A 22,653-nucleotide genomic window follows, 5' to 3' on the forward strand; every position below is an offset into this window, starting at 1 on the left:
AATGTGTGTGGTAGGTTCCTCAACTGTTACGCACATGACAATCTATCCCAATCCTCTCCCAATCTTAGATTCACACATGCACGTTTCCCAGCAGATGTCACTCAGGAGTGGGAACCCTCTTTTATTTTTCAATTCCTAAGCTCAAATCGCAGTGATCAACTGTAGCACCTCAACTGCTGCTTCAGCAGTGCTAAACTAACTCAGGAATCGAAATTGCGATCTTCTGGTCTGTATAGCTCAGTGCTATGCTGGTCGATGCCTTACAAAGATGGCTTCTCACACATTGTAGTTACACTGTAGCCAGTATAACTTACTAGTGCACAGTTCTGGTTTCCATAATTATAAAAAGGATATCGAGGCACTGGAGAAGGTGAAAAAATGATTTACAAGGATGATATCAGATCTGAAAGGTTATACCTATCAGGAAAGACTGAACTGTTTGGGGCTTTTTTCTCTCAGAAGGATGAGAGGTGACTTGATGGAGGCTTTTAAGTTTATGAAAGGGTTTGATAGGGTAGACGTACAGTAGATGTTTCCACTTGTGGGGGAGACCAAAACCAGGGCCTATGAATATAAGAGAACCACTAATAAATCCAATAAGGAATTTGGGAGGAATTTCTTTACCCAGAGAGTGGTAAGAATGTGGAATTCACTATCTTGAGGAGGAGTAGTTGAGGTGAATAGCATTGATTCATTTAAGGGGAAACTAGATAAACACATGAGGGAGAGAGGGTTAGATGAAGGGGGGGGGGGTGGTGGCAGGAGGCTCATATGGAGCATAAACACCGGCAGAGACCTGTTAGGCCGAAGGTCTGTTACTGTGTTGTACATTCTATATAGTACTTCCTTGAAGTGCTCTCCTGCTACTGGCGCTCAGACCAGCAGCTCCAATCCAGAGTTGTGTTCTCTGTGTGTTGATGTAATGCAAAAACTGACCTAAAAAGACTGTTTGCTAGCACTAGTTTGAGAAGTAATATGGAAAAAGTTGAAATGGGAAACAGATGTTTGCTGATTTACAGCAACACTAGTGTACCCTGAACTTATAAGCCAGGAAATATGTGTGCTGAATGTTTGATGCTAAAATGGTATCAGAAGATATGTGCATTTTTGGAATCATCATTTGTTATATATGTCACAAGAAATATTTTGATATCCAGTTGGTGTTGTTTGCTTTACTTCTGATATGCAACACATAGGAACTGCTTGTAATGAACGCATGCTTTTGACAGAGTTCATCAATCAAATATTGCTCACCAATGCAGTGAACAATTCAGCACTTAATTTCAGTTGAAAGTAAGGTTGCCAACTCTAGATGTATTCCTGGAGGTATCATCATGTGACCTCCAACTGCCCCACCTGATCAAACAGCATTTTTCCATATCTCCAATATTTTTATAACTAAGAAGCGAAAGTGTTCAAAGAAAATGAAGAAAACAAACTTTTTTTAAAAATGCCCCTATGATTCTTCTCCCGAATTACTCGCAGCAGTGTCCTGGAGGATTAATCTTTAATTCCTGGAGGCAGGGCAATCCTGGAGGGTTGGTAACCCTGGATGAAAGGTTCCCCCTGCAATGTGAATACAAGACAGTAAATTCAGTTACATGTTTCCCCAGGTTAGTTGGGAGAAAGTTTTATTAGGATAGGAAGATTTCATCAAATAACTACTGCAAGGCATCCATTGTTCTACTCAACTATACAGAAATAACTTAATTTGGGAGCAGGGATATAGCAAGTACTATGTTGATGTCATAATCATGTGTAATGCTGTCGTGCTGATATGTCTTGCAGGAGATAGTCCAAATGATTACTTTATCAAAACAAAAGCTTAAGAACTTTCAACTGCAGTGACCAGTTTTCATGTACCTATAAAGTTTCATAAATCTAGTTAACCATCGAACATTTTTTTTGCATTAGTTTTTTTTAAATGAAATCGGCCTGTCCTAATAAAACTATTCTGGAGAAACATGTAACTGAATTTACTAGACAAGTCCTGTTCTTTGATCTTTGGACTATTTCAAGAAAGCTGTGGAAAAAGGCATATGGGGGTCCTAGATTTTATAAATAGGGGCATTGCGTACAACATAAACAGGTAATGCTAAACCTATACAGCGTTAGGCTGCAGTTGTGTCCAGTTTTGGGTGCTCTGCCATAGGAGTATGTCAAAGCCATGGAGAGGCTACCGAAGAAATGATACCAGAGATAACACTCTTTAGCTTAGTGGAGAGACTAGAGAAACTGGATTTCTTTCAATAGAATGGCACGGGGAGATATTGAGATATTCAGTTATAAGCTGCTCTGATGAGGTAAATTTGTTGAGTCTGTAACTAGATGGCAAAGCTTCAAGATCAACACCAAGAGAATGAAGGAAGCAGTAAGGAACACTCTCTTGTGACATTGACTGTTGTTAGGACATGCAATGCTCTACCAGAAACAATGGTGGAGGCAGAATCCAAAATAACTTTTTTAAAAAGGAAGTGGATAAATATTTTTAAAATAAAAATTTAACCAGTTACAGGGAAAGTGACTGAGTGGCACAGGTGTATTGGGCTGTCTCCCCTGCTGTAAAATTCTACAAAACTTTTTTTCTTTTCTGAAGTACCTGAGAAAAGGTTGCAGCAACTCAATTGATTCCAGTGATTTAAGCATGTTAGAGAATCATAGAATCATACAGCACAGAAAGAGGCCATTCGGCCCATTGTGCCTATGTCGGGTCTTTGAAAGAGCTTTCCAATTGGCCCCACTACCCTGCTCTTTCCCCATAGCCCTGCAATTTTTTTCCCCTTCAAGTATATATCCAATTCCCCTTTTGAAAGTTACTATTGTAGCCACTTATTTAGGTCACTGGGCAATATCTTTGATCTTTTTAGTTTTTCCTGCTATTAATTATGGAATAAATGTCAGCACTAAGTTCATGTGCTGATTCCTGACAATTTTCTAATTTCATCAAGTAGCTTGCATCTGGGACAGGATTCGCATAGGAACTATGAATCATTAGTTACATTGTATATACATAAAGAATAAAGAAAGACTTGCGTTTTTATATAGCGTCCTAAAGCACTTGACAGCCAATTAAGTACTTTTTGAAGTTGTTCTGTGACTTTTTGAAGTCACTGTTGTACATATTTATTTGTAGAAGTGAAAGTTATGACATAACAAACGAGGAGACTCTAAGAGTGAACATAAAACACTGACTTGTACAATAAGAAATCACTTGGGCAACATTACAACAGAAGATTGCCAGACTGTAAGATCCAAGCCACCTCGAAGAATGATGGAGCTTTGGGCAAAGATCAGAAAAGATGATGCAGCCACTGATATCTGCCAAAATCAAATAATTTTTGTTTTGTTTTTGCTCACAATATTTAGTGGATGAATCAATACAAAAATAGTTAAATCTCCCACTGTGCATTAAGCAACCATTTCTCGAAGGGATTGAGGGACCTAAATTCTTAGATATCATAACTTTTTTGCTTCTGTTTTGAACTGACTTGAATTTGGTGGAAGTTTCACTAAGTCACCTATTGGCATGAAGAGACCTGAATGAACTGTACTCTTGTGTATGGACACAGAATCCGATCCATAAATGGTTTTGAGAAAGTTACTAACATTTACTATGTAGGAACCTATGCATTGTTTACATACAAGTTTTGAGAATAATTGAATGTTTGTGTTCATGTCTTTGACAGAAACCTGGATCAGTAAGTCCACAGACGATTGAGGAAATGGCTCACAATCCCCTGCCTCAGGGTTGGCAGTGCTACATGTCACCGCAGGGTCGGAAGTACTATGTCAACACCTACACAAATGGTAAGCCCCATGAACGCATGTCTTAATGATGCCTTGATCATAGGAACACAAGAATTTTTAGGAAATGGAAAGGACCTTAGGCCTAACCAATTCATCCCCTTTTTGACAGAGCTCAAACCCCATCTCTCACCATCACTCAATCCTATATCTCTCCATAAACTCATCTAATTATCTCCTCAATCCATTTATACTGTACTTCGATGGCCTTTCTGGTAATTTATTGCACAAGTCTATTATCCTTTGTGTTTTAAAAAAAATGCTTCACTTGACTTGCCACCTTATTCCCTGGTATTTGAGCTCTTCACAATGCAACAACTCGTGCTGCTTGATATGTCACATCTTGCAATACTAAAGCTCCTTGTTTATGGATTCTTTTTATAAGGAACTCCTCACAGTAAAGGAGTGTCAGACAATAGTCAGCAAATACATGTTCCCTGTTTGGCAAAGAGCCAGCGTAGCTAAGAGCAAATAGTTACAGAAAACCTCTGATACCCAGTTTGTGAGGATTTGAGGCAAGCATCCATTTGGATAATTTCCTTCAAATTTATTTTCCATCCCCTACAAATGAAAAATTATGTTTTTATTTAATCAAATCCAGCTGATGGCAGACCTCAAGTTGCAGCAGATTGAGTTGTCCAAATTGCAGATAGCATGGAGAATTTGGATACTCTCCTGTTCTTTTCTTTTTCCTTTCCTTTTAGTGGAATCACATTAACCGTATTGATTTTGATTATTTGCTTTCTTTTAAAGCTAGATTTCAAAACTCGCTAATATTTTACACCTACTAAGCCAAAAGAGAGAGAGAGAGAGAGAGAGTGTATGTGTGTGTCCAGCATCTCAGGACCTCTGTCCTAGCAATGATACAAGGTTTGACTATTCCATATGCCAAATTGCTATCAGGGAATTTTTGGACTGGTTGTGTGTAAACTGCTCTCTTTGCAATCTACAAAGTTTCTGACCTGGCTGCATCCTCAAATATGTTTTTAAAAATTATTTTAAATGCAGTTAAAGGCCAAATGGCCTCCTTCAGTGCTGTAAAATTTTATGATCATATGAATTGTGACTTGAGCAGATTGATACTTTTGTTCAGTGGTCTGGGTGGATTGTGAATGTTCTTTTGGGACCCATAATGACCCTAAGAGCACCAACTTGACGATTGCTTCAAACAATTGCGTGAGGTGCATTAACAGTGGCTGGATTTAATCTTTTATCTCGTCTCGTCTCGTCTTGGCTGGGGTTCAGGAAAGAGGAGTTATCTCCATTTTATTTCAATTAAAGGAAGTTTTTATTCTCCAGATTGTAAAGGTTTCATATCATGTCAGGTTATTCACTTTGGTAGGAAGAACAGAAAAACAGAATATTTTTTAAATGGTGAGAAACTATTAAATTTTGGTGTCCAGAGAGACTTGGGTGTCCTGGTACAAGAAACACAAAAAGTTAGCATGCAGGTACAGCAGGCAATTAGGAAAGCAAATGGCATATTGGCCTTTATTGCAAGAGGGCTGGAGTATAAGAGTAAGGAAGTCTTACTACAATTGTGCAGGGCTTTGGTGAGACCTCACCTGGAGTACTGCGTACCGTTTTGGTCTCCTTTATTTAAGGAAGGATATACTTGCCTTGGAGGCGGTGCAACAGAGGTTCACTCGATTAATTCCTGGGCTGAGAGGGTTGTCCTATGAAGAGAGGTTGAGTAGAATGTGCCTATACTCTCTGGAGTTTAGAAGAATGAGAGGTGAACTCATTGAAACATATAAGATTCTGAGGGGGCTTGACAGGGTAGATGCTGAGAGGTTGTTTCCCATAGCTGGGGAGTCTAGAACTAGAGGGCATAGTGGCAGGATAAGGGATCAGCCATTTAAAACTGAGATGAGGAGGAATTTCTTCATGCAGAGGGTTGTGAATCTTTGGAATTCTCTACCCCAGAGGGCTGTGGATGCTGAGTCATTGAATATATTCAAGGCTGAGATGGATAAATTTTTGGACTCTATGGTAATCAAGGGATATGGGGATCGGGCAGGGAAGTGGAGTTGAGGTTGAAGATCAGCCATGGTCTAAGTGAATGGCGGAGCAGGCTCGAGGAGCTTAATGGCCTACTCCTGCTCCTGTTTATGTCCTTATCATCTTTTAAGGACCCACCGTTGATTCTATTTTAAAAGATTATTGTATAATATTACAAAACCATTCTACCTGACCTCTTTCATCATTAGTATATAGAGTAACTATAAACGTGCAGGCAGGGCATGACTAGATCATTTGTTTACTGTTTTCAGTTTAAAACTTGGTCTTGACCTTGCCTTTCAGATAGGTGACCAATATGTCAACAATTCTTAAAGAACTACTTTGATACTAACATCAGCGATTCATTTCCCAAATGACTAGTTTTATTCTCCAGTGGAGTTTATATCTGGTGCATAACTGTGATTGCTCAGCTCTACGTTCCTAATTGTTCCTCTTGCATGGGCTCTGGGTCCTGGCTTGTGTCCAGCCTCTGATGACAATGTTTTAACAGGCCTTTGTTTCTTTGAATTGCTCCATTTGTTAGGTGCAGTCAGCTGTTAATGGTACTGCTGGTACTTAACCGCCCTGTACCACCACCACCTCTGAAGCTAAGCATACATACATTTCTGGCCATTTGCCTTAAAGATGCTGATGATTTTATTTTGTTTGGTCTTTTGTTCTGTTCCAAACACTGTCAGTCTGTGCTCCAGTGATTGTAATTCTCCGAGAAAGCTGTCCCTTCTCCATTTTTCTTTGCGTGATTCGAATCCTTTTACAACAATACTACATTCAGTTAACTAGTCAGCTGGGCAGAAGGGACCCAGAAGAGAAATTCTACCAGTAAACATCGCAGCTTCCTGTGAAATGGTATCCTGATCTTGGGAAAGCATGTGGATTTTATTTTCTGTTTAACTCTGTGCCCTACGTTACCTAAAGTTAACTGTCACCTTTGAATACTGTGCTGATAATTCTAAAGCAAATAATATGGCTTATGAATCACGTTGAACTCCATCACTGGTGAGGTGCTGCTTGTTCAATGATGCATAGGTTCTGGTGGAATAGTATGGCACATTTTACATTGCAGAGCTGTTTTCAATGGAAGTTGTTCCACAATATGATGGTGCTCCAGATTTGCCCAGTTTACATTGTGAGGCAGATTCAAAGTAATAGCAGCAACGCTGGAACAGCGGTGCAAGAATAAAATTTGTGCATAGCCAATTCTTCAAAAGTTGCAACTTTTCAATTTGTACACGTGGGCCTAATCCAGTGTTGGATGTACATCCCCACAAGCCAGTAAATCAAAAAAAAAGTACTACTTGTCTATGGACACAGACTGAAGCCCAGTCAAGAAAAATGGCAACTAGTCGATGCCTCTGAAAGCAGTAAATGAAACCACCTCACTAGGCAATGTTCTGGGCCTCTGAAGACATTTACACTGAAACAAAAGTGCCTTCAAGGGCGTGCTTGTATTGGATGCAACATGATAAAGGAAATAAAGCCCAGAGCACTAAAGACCTGGGATTGATTTGAGGCTCCGTTATGACCTGGAAATAGGCACAAACAGGGCACAACAGAATGTAAAAATGGCCAGCGATCATTGCTGACTGATCTCCATCCATTTTATATGTATTCATGTTTTCCATGGGGCTTGGGACAGGCAATAAAACTCTTGACAAAACAGATAGGAGCTTCATTTAAATATTGTAATGGGGTGGAGACATCCTGTGCAGTTTCCCAACATTTCCAGTGTAATCAACATTGATCAATGGCTGCTATGGACAGAGAAGTCAGGTGGCAGTTCATTTAAAGGGCACTGTAACATAAAGGTAAGTGTTTTCAGGCCATTTCTAGGCCCTTTTTTTTCTGCTGGTACTTAGGTATTTGTGAGCCTTTGTGCCAATTGTTCTTTAAAAAAAAACCACCATTACTTTCGCCAATAAGAATCCCCGATTTGAGGTGTTATAAAGATGAGGAGGAGGAGGAGCTGTGGAGGGATAATAGTTAAGTCATATTACACGACAGATGTTTTGTGCCCTCTCATCCTCATCTGCAGACAACAGGTGAAAATACCTCACTTTGGCAGAAAATTAGTGCCTAGGGAAACTCCTATTCCCAAAGATAGAGGATCAGCCATGATCATATTGAAGGGCGGAGCAGGCTCAAAGGGCCGAGCGGCCTACTCTTGCTCCTATTTTCTATGTTTCTATAAAACCCAGTAGCATCACCTAGATGTGTGCATACCTGTCCGTGCTTTTGGATGTTTCCTTGACAGCACTCCAATCACATTTCAGCATGCTTTTAATGGCACTGCTCTCTCTCCCTTCAGCCTCAGTGAAGGTATCCTTTGAGCCTTTTTGAAGCCTGTAACAATTTATGTCTCAAAGGGTGACCAAATAGCAAAATACTCTTAACTGGCTGCAACCACCAAGGCACCACTATATCTATAGGCCCTGGTACACCTATCCAGTAACGACCTTGGGGAATTGTTTGCACAGGGTCCAGATCAGCACAGTTGGATTCAGGACTGTGCCATCTGCTGCAAGGACACTTGCATCTACAATGCTGCATAGGGCTGGCAGAGCCATTTACAATATGTCAGCTGTAGCCTCAAGCCTGTCTCCACCATCTTGCGTGCATCTGATGAATGACAGAGTGGCAAACAGCGGCACCCTTGTGCATAAGCCATCGAACAGAGGGTTGAGTGCTGGGCTGTTAGATCAGTTGCCTGCAGATTCATACCTATACTTTAGGTTTTCTTTCCTTTTATTTTTGTCTTTCACTTCTTAGCTCTCTCTCCCTTTTAGACTCAGTGAATATGCCTTTTGAGCCTTATCAAAACCTGTTCTGAAAAAAATATTGTGTCTCCCTAATTCTACCACTCCCCTTTAATGTGTAATTTTTTTGCTCCCACCATTAGTGTGCACCTGTCCACATCTGCACCTGGAGTTGTGAATAATTAATCAAATGGACTGAGCCTCCAGCGAATTAAGTACCATTAGCACATTAATGGTCGTGAGATTTGCACCAGCTCCTGGCCATTTATATCTGACTTGCAGTACAAAAATAAGCACTGTGTGTCCTGTATCTTTGATTAAATTACAGGAAGGTCAAATCCTACATTGAGATTTTATTAAATAAATTGTAAAGCTCTGGTTGTACATGGTTTTAGCTGGAAGCTAAGTCTTTCATTGCTTAACCATTATTCTCTGCTGTCAGTCTAACAATTGGTGTACAATAGCTGAACAAAAAGTGAATTTTGAAATCTTGAGGGAATTCCTATTTGTTCAGCTGTTTAACATTTCAGAGATGAAACCTCAAAATCTAATTGCAACGATAAACTTGGTGTCTATAATCAATGATGAACCATGAATGTGTCTATCAGGTCTCTGCAACCTCTCATACCAGTCACTTTCATGTAAAAACCCTGATATCTACAAACCTTAACATCAATGATTAACCAAAATGTGAAATATTAGTCCTGTAGATAATGACACTTACACAATTTTTAAGAATGTATAGATCAGTGAATTTCTTTTGTGAGGACATTTGAAGAAACATGTTCTTGACTTATTTTACCGTACACAAAGATGTTGTACATCCCTCTGGAGCTGGAACTATTCCCCAACATGGGACTGGGTGAACAGATTGCCTCAGTTAAACATGCCGGTGTCATTGTCCAGCCAGAACAAGGGGGTCTCGTTTTGCATGTGAAATCTGAAAGCAAGCTATAAGTGGAATTATCTTTCAAGAATGTTCTCATTTTATAAAGTTATTTGACAGATGTTCTGGCTTTTTAAAACAGGCACAACCATGAATCACAAAGTGAATGAAGATGTTAATGAGCAATAATTGGCAGGGAAAGGAGTTCTTGAGCACTGATGTAAATATTTAAAACTCATGAATACTTTGCAGTAGTGGATGAAAGAGCCAACATCAGAGTCCCAATTTTCTGAGGCTCTGGTCTCACTGGTAGTGGGCATGGATTGGAAAATCAGGCCTGAATTGCAATGTGCTCAATTTCCCAAGGCACAGTTTGGGGAGAGAAAATGAGATGGTGATACTGGCAAGCACAAGCTGATTAAAGAGTGATTTTCGTTAGAGTTAGGTCCCATGCCGAAGTTCCTAACTTCAGGCAAGAGTCTGCCCACAATGTCTCCTATAAAATGCACAGGCTTGGTCTACATGAGTTTGTCACTTAAACATAGTTTAATGTTACACAGTTATTGGAGCGTTTGTTTTTTTCAGATTTTCTGTTAACTTTTGCTGCATTTTGCACTGTGGATCAATTGGTTTTACTAGGTTATCTGCCATATTTGCAATTTTTTTTAACCTGCCATTAAGTTGCTTCATAATTCTTGGTTGCTGCCACACAAAGTGGTGAGGAGTTCCCTTTGGGTTCCCATTAGTCCTGTGATTCAGATAAGGAAGCTGAGTTAACGAGGAACCAACATTAATGCAGGGACAACAACACCTAAGAGGGTATTGTCTACACCCAACACTACCTCAGGTTCCACGTTTATAGACATACCCCAATTACCTGGACATGCCAGGGGAGACCTGGAAAATTTGGTGTGACCCACGCCCAAAGCTGCCAGCAGAGGTGACCCGTGCCATGGGCTAGCTCAATCGCATTTTCAGAAAATTAGTCTCTGATTTATAGGTAAAGAAGTGTGTCTATAGGATATTAAGATAGGGTGGGGAGAAATGGGATTTTCTTATACCACGGCAAATTGACAGGCGTTAAAAATTGGATTTTTGCATGGCGGATGTGGGGGTAAATTTGGTTTACACCATTGAAGTCATTGGAAAGGGAAATCGGGGGAGGTGTAAAATGGGCTGCCAATTCGCTTTGAGCCCGTTCCGTGCTATTGGTGTGGACCAGATTCGCCATCAGTGAACTTCACAGTATACGGCATGATTTGTTTGTTTGTGTTGTTTAGTATGAGATGGCCAGTGTTGCTTGACAGAAGGTATTTCTACCTCTTGTGATGATTTAAAGGGAAGCGTAATAGTAGGGGTCACCCTCAAAATGCTTTTAGAAGCTAGTTGGGTAGTGGGGCAGTGCCCAGCTTAAACCAGCCAAGGGCTCTCAGTGCACCCTGCCATCGAAACAATGGGAATGGCATCCATTTTATTATTGGCTGCTGATCTGAAGCTGTCATAACAAAATAACTCTGTACTGACTTAAGTACTCCTATATGTTCATCCAGTGCTGAATTATTAATGCCCCTATTTTGCTCGATTGATTGTACTACATTCAAATCACTTTTATGGCAAATGTAACATTAGAAATCGAGTGTAAATGTGCCAGCACAATACCATTCTTCACTATGCCAGCAGGAGCAAGGCCTGCCGAAGAAGTTAGTCCTGTCACAAATTTGTATTCTGTTGGCTCCCATCTAATGCTTGGAGCTAATACAAAGTGCCATTGCATATTATGGTATGCATCAAAGCTATCGCTTTTACTTGTCCACTGCCACCGATTTTGACTCCTGCACTTGACCGATGCTAAGCTGGTATGAAAGTCTAATATATGTAACCATTGTTTGGTGAGACCACAATCCTCTTTGTATAAGGATTGTTAAAAGATTTGAAAGGGGGAGGAACATAGGAACAAGAGTAGGCCATTCAGCCTCTCAAGCCTGTTCCACCATTCAATTAGATCATGGCTGATTTATATCCTAACTCCATCCACCCGCCTTGGCTTCATATCCCTTAATACCCTTGAGAGGAGGACCTTTTAAATGTGAGTGTCTATCAGCAAAAACCCTTTTAAAGGGTCATTATGCTTCACTTGTAATGTTGATGAAAGGTCACTTATGATCAGTTTTTTTTTCTCCTTTCAACTAGTTGAGAGTATATGTTTTTATTCTGGAAATAACTTGTTTTACCCCAGACTGCAGGCTCAAAGATGATGTTGATGGGAAATTCCTGTTGGAAGCACTTCTAGTGACAAAGACTTGCTGGAGTAACTTCCTCTTTATATTTTTTAAAGAGTTAATTAGATGGACTGGGTGTGGCAGTGGTTAACACAACATCCTTTCACCTCTAGCAAATGGGTTTGAATCAAGCCCAGGAGAAACATCATCTAACCATTGCTGTACTTGACTTGAGCTTTAAGATGACGCTAAGGTTAAAAATTTGAAAAATATTCCAGTCAGTCAATTGAACAACTAATGGTGGACAAGCACAGCAAGTTAACCAGCTTCTGAAAGAGACAGAAGTTAACATTTGAATAGAACTCTTCATCAGAACTGAAGGTTTGCACTTTGATGTTATTTCTGAATTTCAGGGCTCATGGGGTAATTTTAACTTTTGGGCGATAGTGTGTGTGTGTGTGTGTGTGTGTGTGTGTGTGTGTAATATATATTCATTATCTTCTATTTTTGCACTAATGCCCGAAGTATAAAATGACCCTCACAGTTTTTCATTTCATCTCAATTGTAGTGGAAGCATTTGACTAAAGTAAAGCAGTACTGGCAGTGAATTTGTCAACAGATTTTAGCAGCAGGGTAGCATGGTTTCTATCATTGATTTAATTGCTGCCCCTCAAGTAAAGCCTTTGCATCAGAGAATTTGAGAAGCTGGAACAGATAATCCAGAAAGGCTTGATGTTGAAATGCCTCATCTTATGAAGGCAATATTGTCCACATGCAATGTGTTGTCAAATTATGAAGTTGGTAGGAAGATGGAGGGTTCTGTCCTTTGGTTTAATTCTCGAATGGTCTAATTTACTCGTGAATGCATACACACGTTAAATTGCAGATGAACTCGAATTCAACAGGAAAAGGATTCTATAGTTTTAGATGACTGTTGCCAATGTGGGACCTTCCTGTTTGTTTTTCTTATATCAGCAGTTAGCCAACTGCAGTTTTTTGTGTTGGAGGAAAAAAAAACTCAATTGGACACACAAAGCTTGCGAATCAGATAGTTTATAGAGTAAATGCACAGGTTGTAGTGGTGCTGAATCATACAAACCAGAAGGATCCCTAGTCTGTGGTGAGTTAACTGGCTTCATCTAGGCAGTCGTATGAACGGCACAATTGGGCAAAGTCCCTGGAGGAAATCTGCCAGCGTTGCTTTTCCTCATCTGTAGCCAATGTGCCCAGCTGGAAAACACGTGTGTGGACACTGGGCGAAGACAGCCCAGCTGTGATGCCCTCATGGTTACATAGTCTTCTGACACTAGAGCTAGAGGAGGGCAGCTTGACTGGAAATGAAACGTCATTGCTCAGATGACCTATAATTGGAACTTTGCTATTAAAAACTACAGGTTAGCCATGGAGGTTGTATTAATGTACATTATGTAAAGGATCTGGGCTATAAATGGGAATAATATAACTATATAAATAGGAACAGGACTGAAGCTTTCTGAGACCACCCACCACAATCGGGTGGGGGAGGAGGGTGGGTGGAGGAAGGTAGAGAAACGCAGCTCTTCATTTCTACCTTTTTAAACAGCCCTGCCCAGATCCTTTTAATGTCAGCCATGGCTCAGTGGTAGTACTCTCACCTCCTGAGTCAAAAGGTTATGGGTTCAAGTCACACTCCAGCGACTTGAGTGCATAATCAGAGCTGACACTTAGTGTAGTACTTTTTCAGTATTGCACTACCAGAGGTGCCATCTTTCAGATGAAATATTAAACTGAGGCTCCATCTGCCCCCTCAGGTAGATGGAAAAGATCCTGTGGCACTAGTCAAAGACGAGCAAAGAAGTTCTCTTGGTCTCCTGACCAACATGTAACCCTAAACCAACACCATTAAAACAGATTATCTGGTCATTTGTCTCATTGGCTGGCACGTTAGCTTACATTACAACAATGTACAGTAAGGTCTCCACAAATAGCAGTGACCACCTTCAAAAGTACATCATTAGCTGTGAAGCATTGTGGGGCATCCTGAGGATGCTATACAAATGCAAGTTCATTCTTTTAGGGGTTGGTATGAAAATAAATATTCAAAACATTCACAGTCCCAACTCAAACGTAATTCATCCTTTTGAAGTTGCTAGTCACACACCCAGAGACAAATCGCCTGTCGCACAGACAGTGAATGGTCAACAAAGAGAATAAACAACATGGAGACAAGAGACAAATAGTGAACGCAGGGCAGTGCAATTCATCAAAGACAGGAAACACTTCTGCAGCAAGCATTTGCGTTAAAGTCCCGATTTTAACTCTGGGTGTGTGTGCGCAGGGTGCAGGAAGCACTCATGACGGCATCAGTGAGGTCTGGGCCATTTTAACTCCCGGGCCTCACATCCACGTGGGAAGCTGACGGGAATTAGGCCGGCAGATAGGAGCGGGGTTTCAGGCTGCCCAGAGGATGCCCTGGCATGAGGTAAGTGGTGATAGGGATGGTAGGGGGGCATGGAGGCGATCATGGTCAATTTTGAGAAAACAGTGCCACCCCCCACCCCGGGTAAAAAGGGGACTAATTACTTCAGGTCGTATTTCAGTCTTCATTTTGACAGATCCCTGTAACAACAACTGAATCAGAAGACTATACCATCTAATTTTAAATGAATCCTTTTTTAAAAAGGCTCTTTTTTTAAGTGCACTGTGCTTCTTTATATTCCCTGAGGTATCTCCTACTACAAATGTAATAGAAATCTTTGCCTGAGGAAGACGGTTATGAATTTTATGGTCTGATTTTAACCCTATCCGCCCAGTTGGAATGGGGTGGGCAGGATGGTTAAAATGGTGATGGGGTGCTTCCTGCTGCGTTTTTGACATTCGCATCCACTGACATTTTAACAGCTCTATTTTCGGTCGTGGGGAAGACGCCCGCCACAGGCAAGCAGCGGCCCCGTGATTATTTAAAAGTCGGGGTCCACCGACTTCATTTGGGCCCCAATGTGATTTCAGCCCTGGGTCATACAAGTCGTGAAATCTGGCGGTAAACTAAATTGGGGTCAGAAAAGGTCCAAGCCTCCCTCTCCCAAGCCGACCATGATCGCCTCCATGCCCCCCTACCATCCCTATCACCACTTACCTCATGCCAGGGCATCCTCTGGGCAGCCTGAAACCCCGCTCCTATCTGCCGGCCTAATTCCCGTCAGCTTCCCACGTGGATGTGAGGCCCGGGAGTTAAAATGGCCCAGACCTCACTGATGCCATCATGAGTGCTTCCTACACCCTGTGCGCACACACCCAGAGTTAAAATCGGGACTTTAACGCAAATGCTTGCTGCAGAAGTGTTTCCTGTCTTTGATTAATTGCACTGCCCTGCGTTCACTATTTGTCTCTTGTCTCCATGTTGTTTATTCTCTTTGTTGACCATTCACTATCTGTGCGACAGGCGATTTGTCTCGGTGTGTGACTAGCAACTTCAAAAGGATGAATTACGTTTGATCTATGAGCCTCAGCTAGTTTGTATTATTATGGTGGGCAAAATATCAGGGGAGAAAAAAAGAAGGGAAAGTAAGAGTTCCAGAAACTGAAGATTTCTGACCGTGGAAATACTCTCTAATATTATTGTATGATACAACTGTTTACTTCATGTTTCTGCAAGGAAACATGAGCCCGGATTCTCCTCAGGCAGGAACGCAGCCAAGAATGAGGGCCCACTGTCACCTCATACCCAACCGGTATTTCCCTCCCACTGGGACCACTACACATCACTCCCTCTCTGCCTGCCTGCCGCTTGTAAATGGGGGCAGGATCTGGGCCCTGGCGGATCTCCCTCCTGTCTGCCTGTGTCAAAAGAGAGAATGAAAAACTTGCGTTCATTCAGCACCACTGATGACCTCTGAACATTCCAAAGTGCTTCACAGCCAATTAAGTCCTTTTGAAATGCAGTTACTGTTGTAATGTAGGCCACGTGGCAGCCAATTTGTGCACAGCAAGGTCGCACAAACAGAAATGTGATAATGACCAGATAATCTTTTTAGTGATGTTGGCTGAGGGATAAATATTGACCAGGGAATATTCCCCTGCTCTTCTTTGAAAAGTGCCATGGGATCTTTTACGTCCACCTGAGAGAACACAAAGTGGCTCGGTTTAATGTCTCATCCGAAAGACGGCACCTCCGGCAGTGCAGCACTCCCTCAGTGCTGTACTGGAGTGTCAGTCCAGGTTACGTGCTCAAGTCTCTGGAGTTAGCACCACTACCTGGGGTTGGTATGGGGTAAGATGGCGATAGGTTCCAGGAAGTGGTGGTAATGGCACAGAGGTACCCTCTTGGAAGGTGAGGGCTTTGCAATAGCCTCCTCTCCTTCCAGCGTGGCTCTCAACACTTACCTGGTGAAGGCTGTGGTCTCGGCCGAGGCCTTCAGTGGGACATCACCTCCGACCTTCAGGATGTTTCTCCTTTAAGGTCCTGCAGTGGTTCTCTGGTACTGCAACAGTGTCCCCTTCATGTTAACAAGTTCCTTCTTGGCAATGGGCATATCTGCCATCCATTTCTGATGAGACCTGACCCAGGGAAATGGATCTGGGTTGGAGCAGATTCAGAGTGGCGGTTGGAAGCCTGTCCCATCAAGAACTTCACCCTGCAGAGGAGGTAACTTTTGAAACTACAATATTTACTCAACTGTGAAGGCATCGTGGCTAAGCCCAACCCTGTCCTCACCAGCAACCACACGTACACTTTCCACCAGGAGTCATTGGACAGTATACACAAAGCTGGAGCCCTGACTGATCTTTCACCTCCCTAGCTCAGGGCTTCACCTATGCTGAGATTAGAAAAAGAGATGCTTTGGACTTTTCAAACTTGCCATAAGTTAAATCCATACCCATACTAAAATATCCTGCAAAACATCGTAAAACATTCCATAGCAATCATAATACCGTTAGAACACAAAAAGTCACACACAACAAATGGCAAAGACCAATATTGCTGAGTCAATAGTCAGTTTGAAAACCATGATGATGGTCTGCATCATATAAACAATTTTCCAAAAGAAAACCTTTTAATTTGTACTGATGAGACTTTGCAGTCTTCATATCGACTACAGTAGTTTTGAAATCAGTGGGGTTCTTTCACATCTGTGAAGTAATCTAGTGTGGGACGGGGGAGAAGAAATAAGTGGAATTGCGAACTGAGAAGTTGGTGAGAACTGTGACAAGATTAGGGAAGGGTGGAAATATAGATTTCTTGTTACTCACCAATCGTTCAGCAGTGAGCAAGGAAGGTCTAAAGTGTGATCCCTGGTTATGGCGAGTCAACTAATTACAACTGGGGTGCAATAATTAGCCTTAATGTCCCTTATTTAGGGAAAGGGGGGAAAAAAAATCAGCTCTTGATCCTTACCCAGCAACTGTTTCTAGAAAGTGCCTATGTGTGGGTGTTAAATGAGGACAGAAGTGGGTTTGGCTGTGACGCATTCCATGGTTGAATAGCCTGTCAACACTTGCAAACTAGCCTTATCTTGTGAAGAGTCGCAGCTTACGTCTGGAACTAGAGCCTGGCATGAGTAAATGTCTTCATGTGAGCAGGGGAGAGAACATTTGTGTTGATTCTGTACTTTCTCGAATTGCGCACTGCGGTCATATTTACCAAGTTTGTTTCTGGCAACTGTCCTGTGAGAGAGAGAAAATCAAAAGATCAATTAAACAGACTGCCATTTTTGAAAGGTTACTTTTTTAAATTTGTGTTTCTCTCTGTACCTGTGAGTCATCTTGAGAGGAATTCCTCAAAGTCACTGACCTGGGTTATCTGTTGAGCTGAATAGGGGCAGTGAAGCAAACCAATTCAAATGTCAGTTTGCACACTGTAGATAAAGGTTATAATGAGTTCACTGCAAATAACAACTGTTGCTTGTTGTGAGCTGTTAAGAATTCCTGTCTATAAATCACTAACTTTGAAGTTTATTTTGCTCAGTCTTTTTTAAATTTATGTTTGTTTCCAAACACATTTAAGTCTGCAGCATTAATTGTACCTTTTTAATATTTAGTATTTCTTACTAATCTGATGTTGAAATTGTGTAACTAAAAAATGAGATATTCTGTAAAGAATGGCTTTTTGGGTGGTCCTGTTGGACAGATAACAGATTCAGGCAGGTGGAGGTTGGAGGAGCCCAGATAAATTGGCGTCAAGTCATTGAAATTAATATACAGCACTTTGAAGCAAATTTCTAATCTACTTCAGCACTGTGTCTCTGTGGCATTGCCAACTCTGGCTGGATGTATTCCTGGAGGTTTCAGGACATGACTTCCCGCCTCCAACCACTCCACCACAACTCTCCTGCCATTGGTCGCCTAAAATGTGCATCATTGTGGTGCACTGCCACCTCATGCCAATTGGAAAGCAGCAGACTCTTAGTCAGCCCACTGATTGACAGTCAAGAATTGTCCAAACAGCCTCCTCCTAATAAACAAGTGTCCAAAGAAAATGAAAAGCTTTTTTAATGCTCCTATGATTTCTCTCCTAGGTTGCTTGCAGCAATGTCCAGAAGATTAATCTTTAATTCCTGGAGACTCCAGGACAATCCTGGAGAGTTGGCAATGCTATATCCCTCTCACCTATGCCAACAGCAACATGTGCATCAAAATTTAAATAAAATCATTATATGGCCTGTTCAGACATTTTGAATACAATGGGGGCAGGGGGTGTGTATGTAACATCTCCACATGCTTAACATCATTTCAGTCTTTCTGTGAAACTGGGTTATACAATGTACCCTTGCAACAATCAAAAAGTAGTTTTGTTTTTTTTACTAAATGGTATTCTGCAGGTGACATTGTACTGCTTATAGTCTGTGAACTAGGATGTACTTTACTTCCATGTCCGGTTTCTGCAGGCGCGACCTGTGGCCTCCTGCAAGCAATTTAAGTAAATTTTACGCAGCTGGTATAATAATTGACCTGTTTGTGGATAGAAGACCTGTTTTGTACAGACCACTGTAATCGTTCGGGGACTTGCATGAGTGCTGGCCCAGACAGTTAATCATTCATTTCCCAGTTAAATTAAACTCCATACCCACCATTACTTTTTAATCATGCTACAGCACTTATTAAATTAACTATCTATTAAGCCTATTTGGTATTTATTAGTTCCAGTTGTATGCAGTATCATGCATCAAACCAATTCATTGCAATGTTAAAATTACTTTTTATTTTTGTTTTCTTAACTTGTTCAGCACTTATCAAAATATTTGTTGTTTCAACCATATTGAATGGCGTTTAGGATAAGACAGAAAAAATATGCCTGAACCCTCTTAATTTTAATGGGGAGGCATCATTTACTGAATTTCTTCATGATCCTAAATGCTATAAAGGGAGCTTACCGATGGCTCTTGGGTACCTGTTGTTACCCAGTTTTACAGTCTAGATCTACTAGTGAAAGGCAGCATGAGAGCAGATATTTGGGAAATATCTGTGGAGGACAGTAGGCCAGGGCTGAAAGGTGGAGATGTGAGGGTGGACACATTTGGGAGTTTTGCTTGATTTATCTTTAGGGATTGGAAGTAGCTGGGCTGTAATCCATGATGGTGTATATTGGACATGGTCTGTGAAAGGATCAGACTCAATGTGCTGATTGGGGAATAGTCGTTCCATGCTTTATTGTGTTGTTCTTCTCTGAAGTTCAGCAATTTCATGTTCAAAAAATAATGGACTGTAGGCCAGCAATTGCAATGTTTTCAAATCTCCTCATCCCAGAAGTGCCGTGATCATAGTAACTCTAAACATCTGTCTTTGGGAGGACATCTGGCAGGTCTCCAGTCACTACACAACCATAGCACTGTTATCAAATGAATCAATAAACTCAAACTCCAGTTTCATAACATGAACATTGAAAAATACTAATGACTTATGTGAAAGATCAGTTGATCACCTTTTGGTTTAGTTGAGGCCTGAATCAATCACATCCATAAATGCCTTCCATTTGCCCATCACAAATAATCAAATAGCATGGATTGCCTAATATCTAACATCCATCCAGCCCAACACAATGAAGTTATCTTCTGTAGTCGAAAAGCAGCAGTACTCGGACTGTCCATCTCCATCTTCCTGTGGGCCAGCTGCTCAATGTTTGATAATTCATGACCTACCTGATTGACGGATGGCACCAGAACTGGGAATCAGTATTGTGCCCCCTCCCTATTTTGCTATCCAGTGAGAGGAAGCAAAGGAACACTATTGGGGAAGTATCCAGATCAGCGTCCAGAGGGCAAGTTGAAGGGCTTCATTAAACAATAAAATACATAATTTTAATATAACTATCAGTCTTACAGCTTTTCTCTTTCTTGTTGGGAAGTCCAGGGCCTTCAATGAGCTCACCATGTGCGAAACTGGGGATGTAGGTCCATATCACTTTGTGTTGCAGCGTGTCGAGCAAGACCTGTTTGAGATTGTGCCTTCAACAAGAAGTCAATGAGGAACATTGCCTTAAAGCAACTTCGACTTTCAGGGTATTCCAGAAAAATGTCATTACTTGAATTTACAAAAATGAATTATTTTTGATGGCTATTCAAAGTGAACATTGTTCCGTATTATGCTTTGATCTTGACTCGGGCTGACCCTTATAGCGGAAAGCTTAAAAAAAATGCCACTCAAATATGTGTCCACTTTATAATGAATCCAGGCAGAAAAATGTCTGCCGCATTACTTCCTGTCAAGGCCTTTAAGGATAATCGCATTAGACCAGGGCTAGGATTTGTTTGCTGTGATCTTGTATATCTACAATAGAAAAGCTTTTTTGATTTTGCTGTGACCTCAGTGTGCTGCCTCCCACAAAGAATGTTAACCAACATCCTAGTAGTTTAAATAGCTCAACACTAGAGTTCTTGCCTCCACTAGATGTGGAAATATAGACCTTTAATCTTAACTACAAAATGGTTGTTACCATAGGAACAGGCACTGGCTGGCCTCATTTTCCGCCTGATTTGCTAAAGTTTGATGCCTTTTGAGCAGTTATTTTTACTATGCTGTTTGAAGATTCATGAAATCAGAGAAAAATATATTGACAACTGGGCCACAGTGGGGAGCTCCTCTGCTTTCAGAATTATAACTATCCAAAAGATGGGTTTAAAAAAAATCTCCATTGCAGAATGTACAAATTTGTTTTACTGAGATTAGGGTTTTACATATAGCTGTTCAATTTACATGTAGCTGCTCCTAATCCTAGAAAAAAAAATGGAAATGTCAGGCTCATTGCTTATTTGTTTGGGGATCAGTTTTATACCGAAGTGGCTGATTTTTGTAATGTGGAAAAATACAAAGCTGTATCGGAAACATTGCATCATCTAGAGATTTTTTTTTTAAATTGAGGTTTCTGGCATTTTCCAAATTGAAGCAGCTTTCAGTTGATCTTTCCACCATTTAATAAGATTTTACTACTAATTTGTTTTATTTAATTTTTTTCCCCTTTTCTCGTCTACTGAAAGCATCAACTCTTGCTGGTGTATGATTCAGTGTCATCAGAAGTTGTTAAATCAAATGATTGCCATTTAACTTGCTGGTTCTTCACATATATATATACTGAATTTCTAGTACTGTACAACACTGCTACATTCTCAATACCAATGTTGTGCAACACTTTTTTAAAAGCTTTGGAAGGTAGATGCAGATGAGGAATGTCTTGGCTCCTTCATTCAGAGTTCCCCATGAAGTTATACATAATACCAGCTACATCTCAATGAATTTTCAGATGGCAATCAAATTGAGAGTTTCCAATCAGCATACACCACCCAAGCCTCAATCCCACGGTTTATGATGTCAGCTGAGCCACTTGATTTGCCTACTGACAATTCACTGAGTGATATCCAGTGTGTTCCATACCTGTATTATCCTTCCAGATTTTTCTCCTCCTTTCCTGAAGCCACTGATTCATGGTGCTGGATGGTTTCACAGGTGCCAGTTGTCCTCCTGTATCTCACCCAAGTGGCAATTCTTCGTGTGAGCCGAGAAGGTAGTGTCAGTAGGCTATTTGACTGTGCGAGGGGATGTCACATCAAAGCCCAGTTCTGACCTTGCCCAATGTCCACATGCATGCACTTTACAGTAAGAGTCACTGGATAACAAATAGGAGCAGGAACCCTGGCTGATTTTTTTCCCCCCCTCCCCCCTCCCCCCTCCCCCCTCCCATCAGAGTCCACTGAGGTCAATTATAGTGTCACTACTAGCACCCCAGCTGAGATTAGCTAATTTAGCTCAGGGCTCGGGAACCTTCTGGAATGGCTCAGTACTGCTGCGCTAATAAAAAAAAATTGCTAACTTGAGGGTTGAACTTACAACATCAATAACAGTATAGTGCCGTTAACATTGTAAAACGTCCCAAGATGCTTCAATTTAGAAGAACTATTCTCTTTCTTTCCAGTGTCCTACTTTAATTAAGGAAAAGGAAATTGCAAAGAAATCCAGAAGCTCTCTGAGCCATTAAATATAGAATTCATTTAACAATAAATTATTTAAATCGATGTTTAAATGAGGAATCTGACATCAGTTTAACTTTACGAATGATTTTGGTGTGATTGTTTGTTTATATTCTTTTAAGGATTTACACAATGCATGGTCATCGCATTCATCCATTTAGCAACCTACAGTGTTTCAGTAAAACAGCGGTTACTTTAATTTTCTTGTTGCATGCTGCAAATGAATTTATATTGAGTGTAAAATGGGCTTTATCATTCCCTTCAGGGCAGAAATTTAGTTTTTTTATTCGTTCAAACATTTCTCATCAATAAAACGAGTTGGTTCAGTATAATATTCACACTAAAAACTGGCACTTACATAATTACAAATGTTGTCAAATATGTTCAAGATTCATCCTAGCTAGCTAAAAGCCACATAGCTCATCCCACCTCCTAGTGATTGCAGAGCAGCTTTGGATCTCTGTGAATCGCCATTATTTCATCTCTATTGGAAACAGTGACCAATGTGTGTGCATGGAGATGAGGAAGAAACC

General features: G+C 40.9%; 1 protein-coding gene across 3 annotated transcripts in view; it reads left to right on the forward strand.

The window, feature by feature from the left end:
* Positions 1 to 22,653, forward strand: part of gas7b (growth arrest-specific 7b) — a 367,980-nt gene that overhangs the window by 175,764 nt on the left and 169,563 nt on the right. For all 3 annotated transcript variants that reach the window (XM_068004339.1, XM_068004338.1, XM_068004340.1), the window contains exon 2: positions 3,687 to 3,807. In XM_068004339.1, coding sequence (XP_067860440.1) covers positions 3,687 to 3,807 — 121 coding nt within the window. The remainder of the gene's footprint in view (positions 1 to 3,686; positions 3,808 to 22,653) is intronic.

The sequence above is a fragment of the Heptranchias perlo genome, chromosome 23 (genome assembly GCF_035084215.1).
Source record: "Heptranchias perlo isolate sHepPer1 chromosome 23, sHepPer1.hap1, whole genome shotgun sequence".
Classification (NCBI taxonomy): domain Eukaryota; kingdom Metazoa; phylum Chordata; class Chondrichthyes; order Hexanchiformes; family Hexanchidae; genus Heptranchias; species Heptranchias perlo.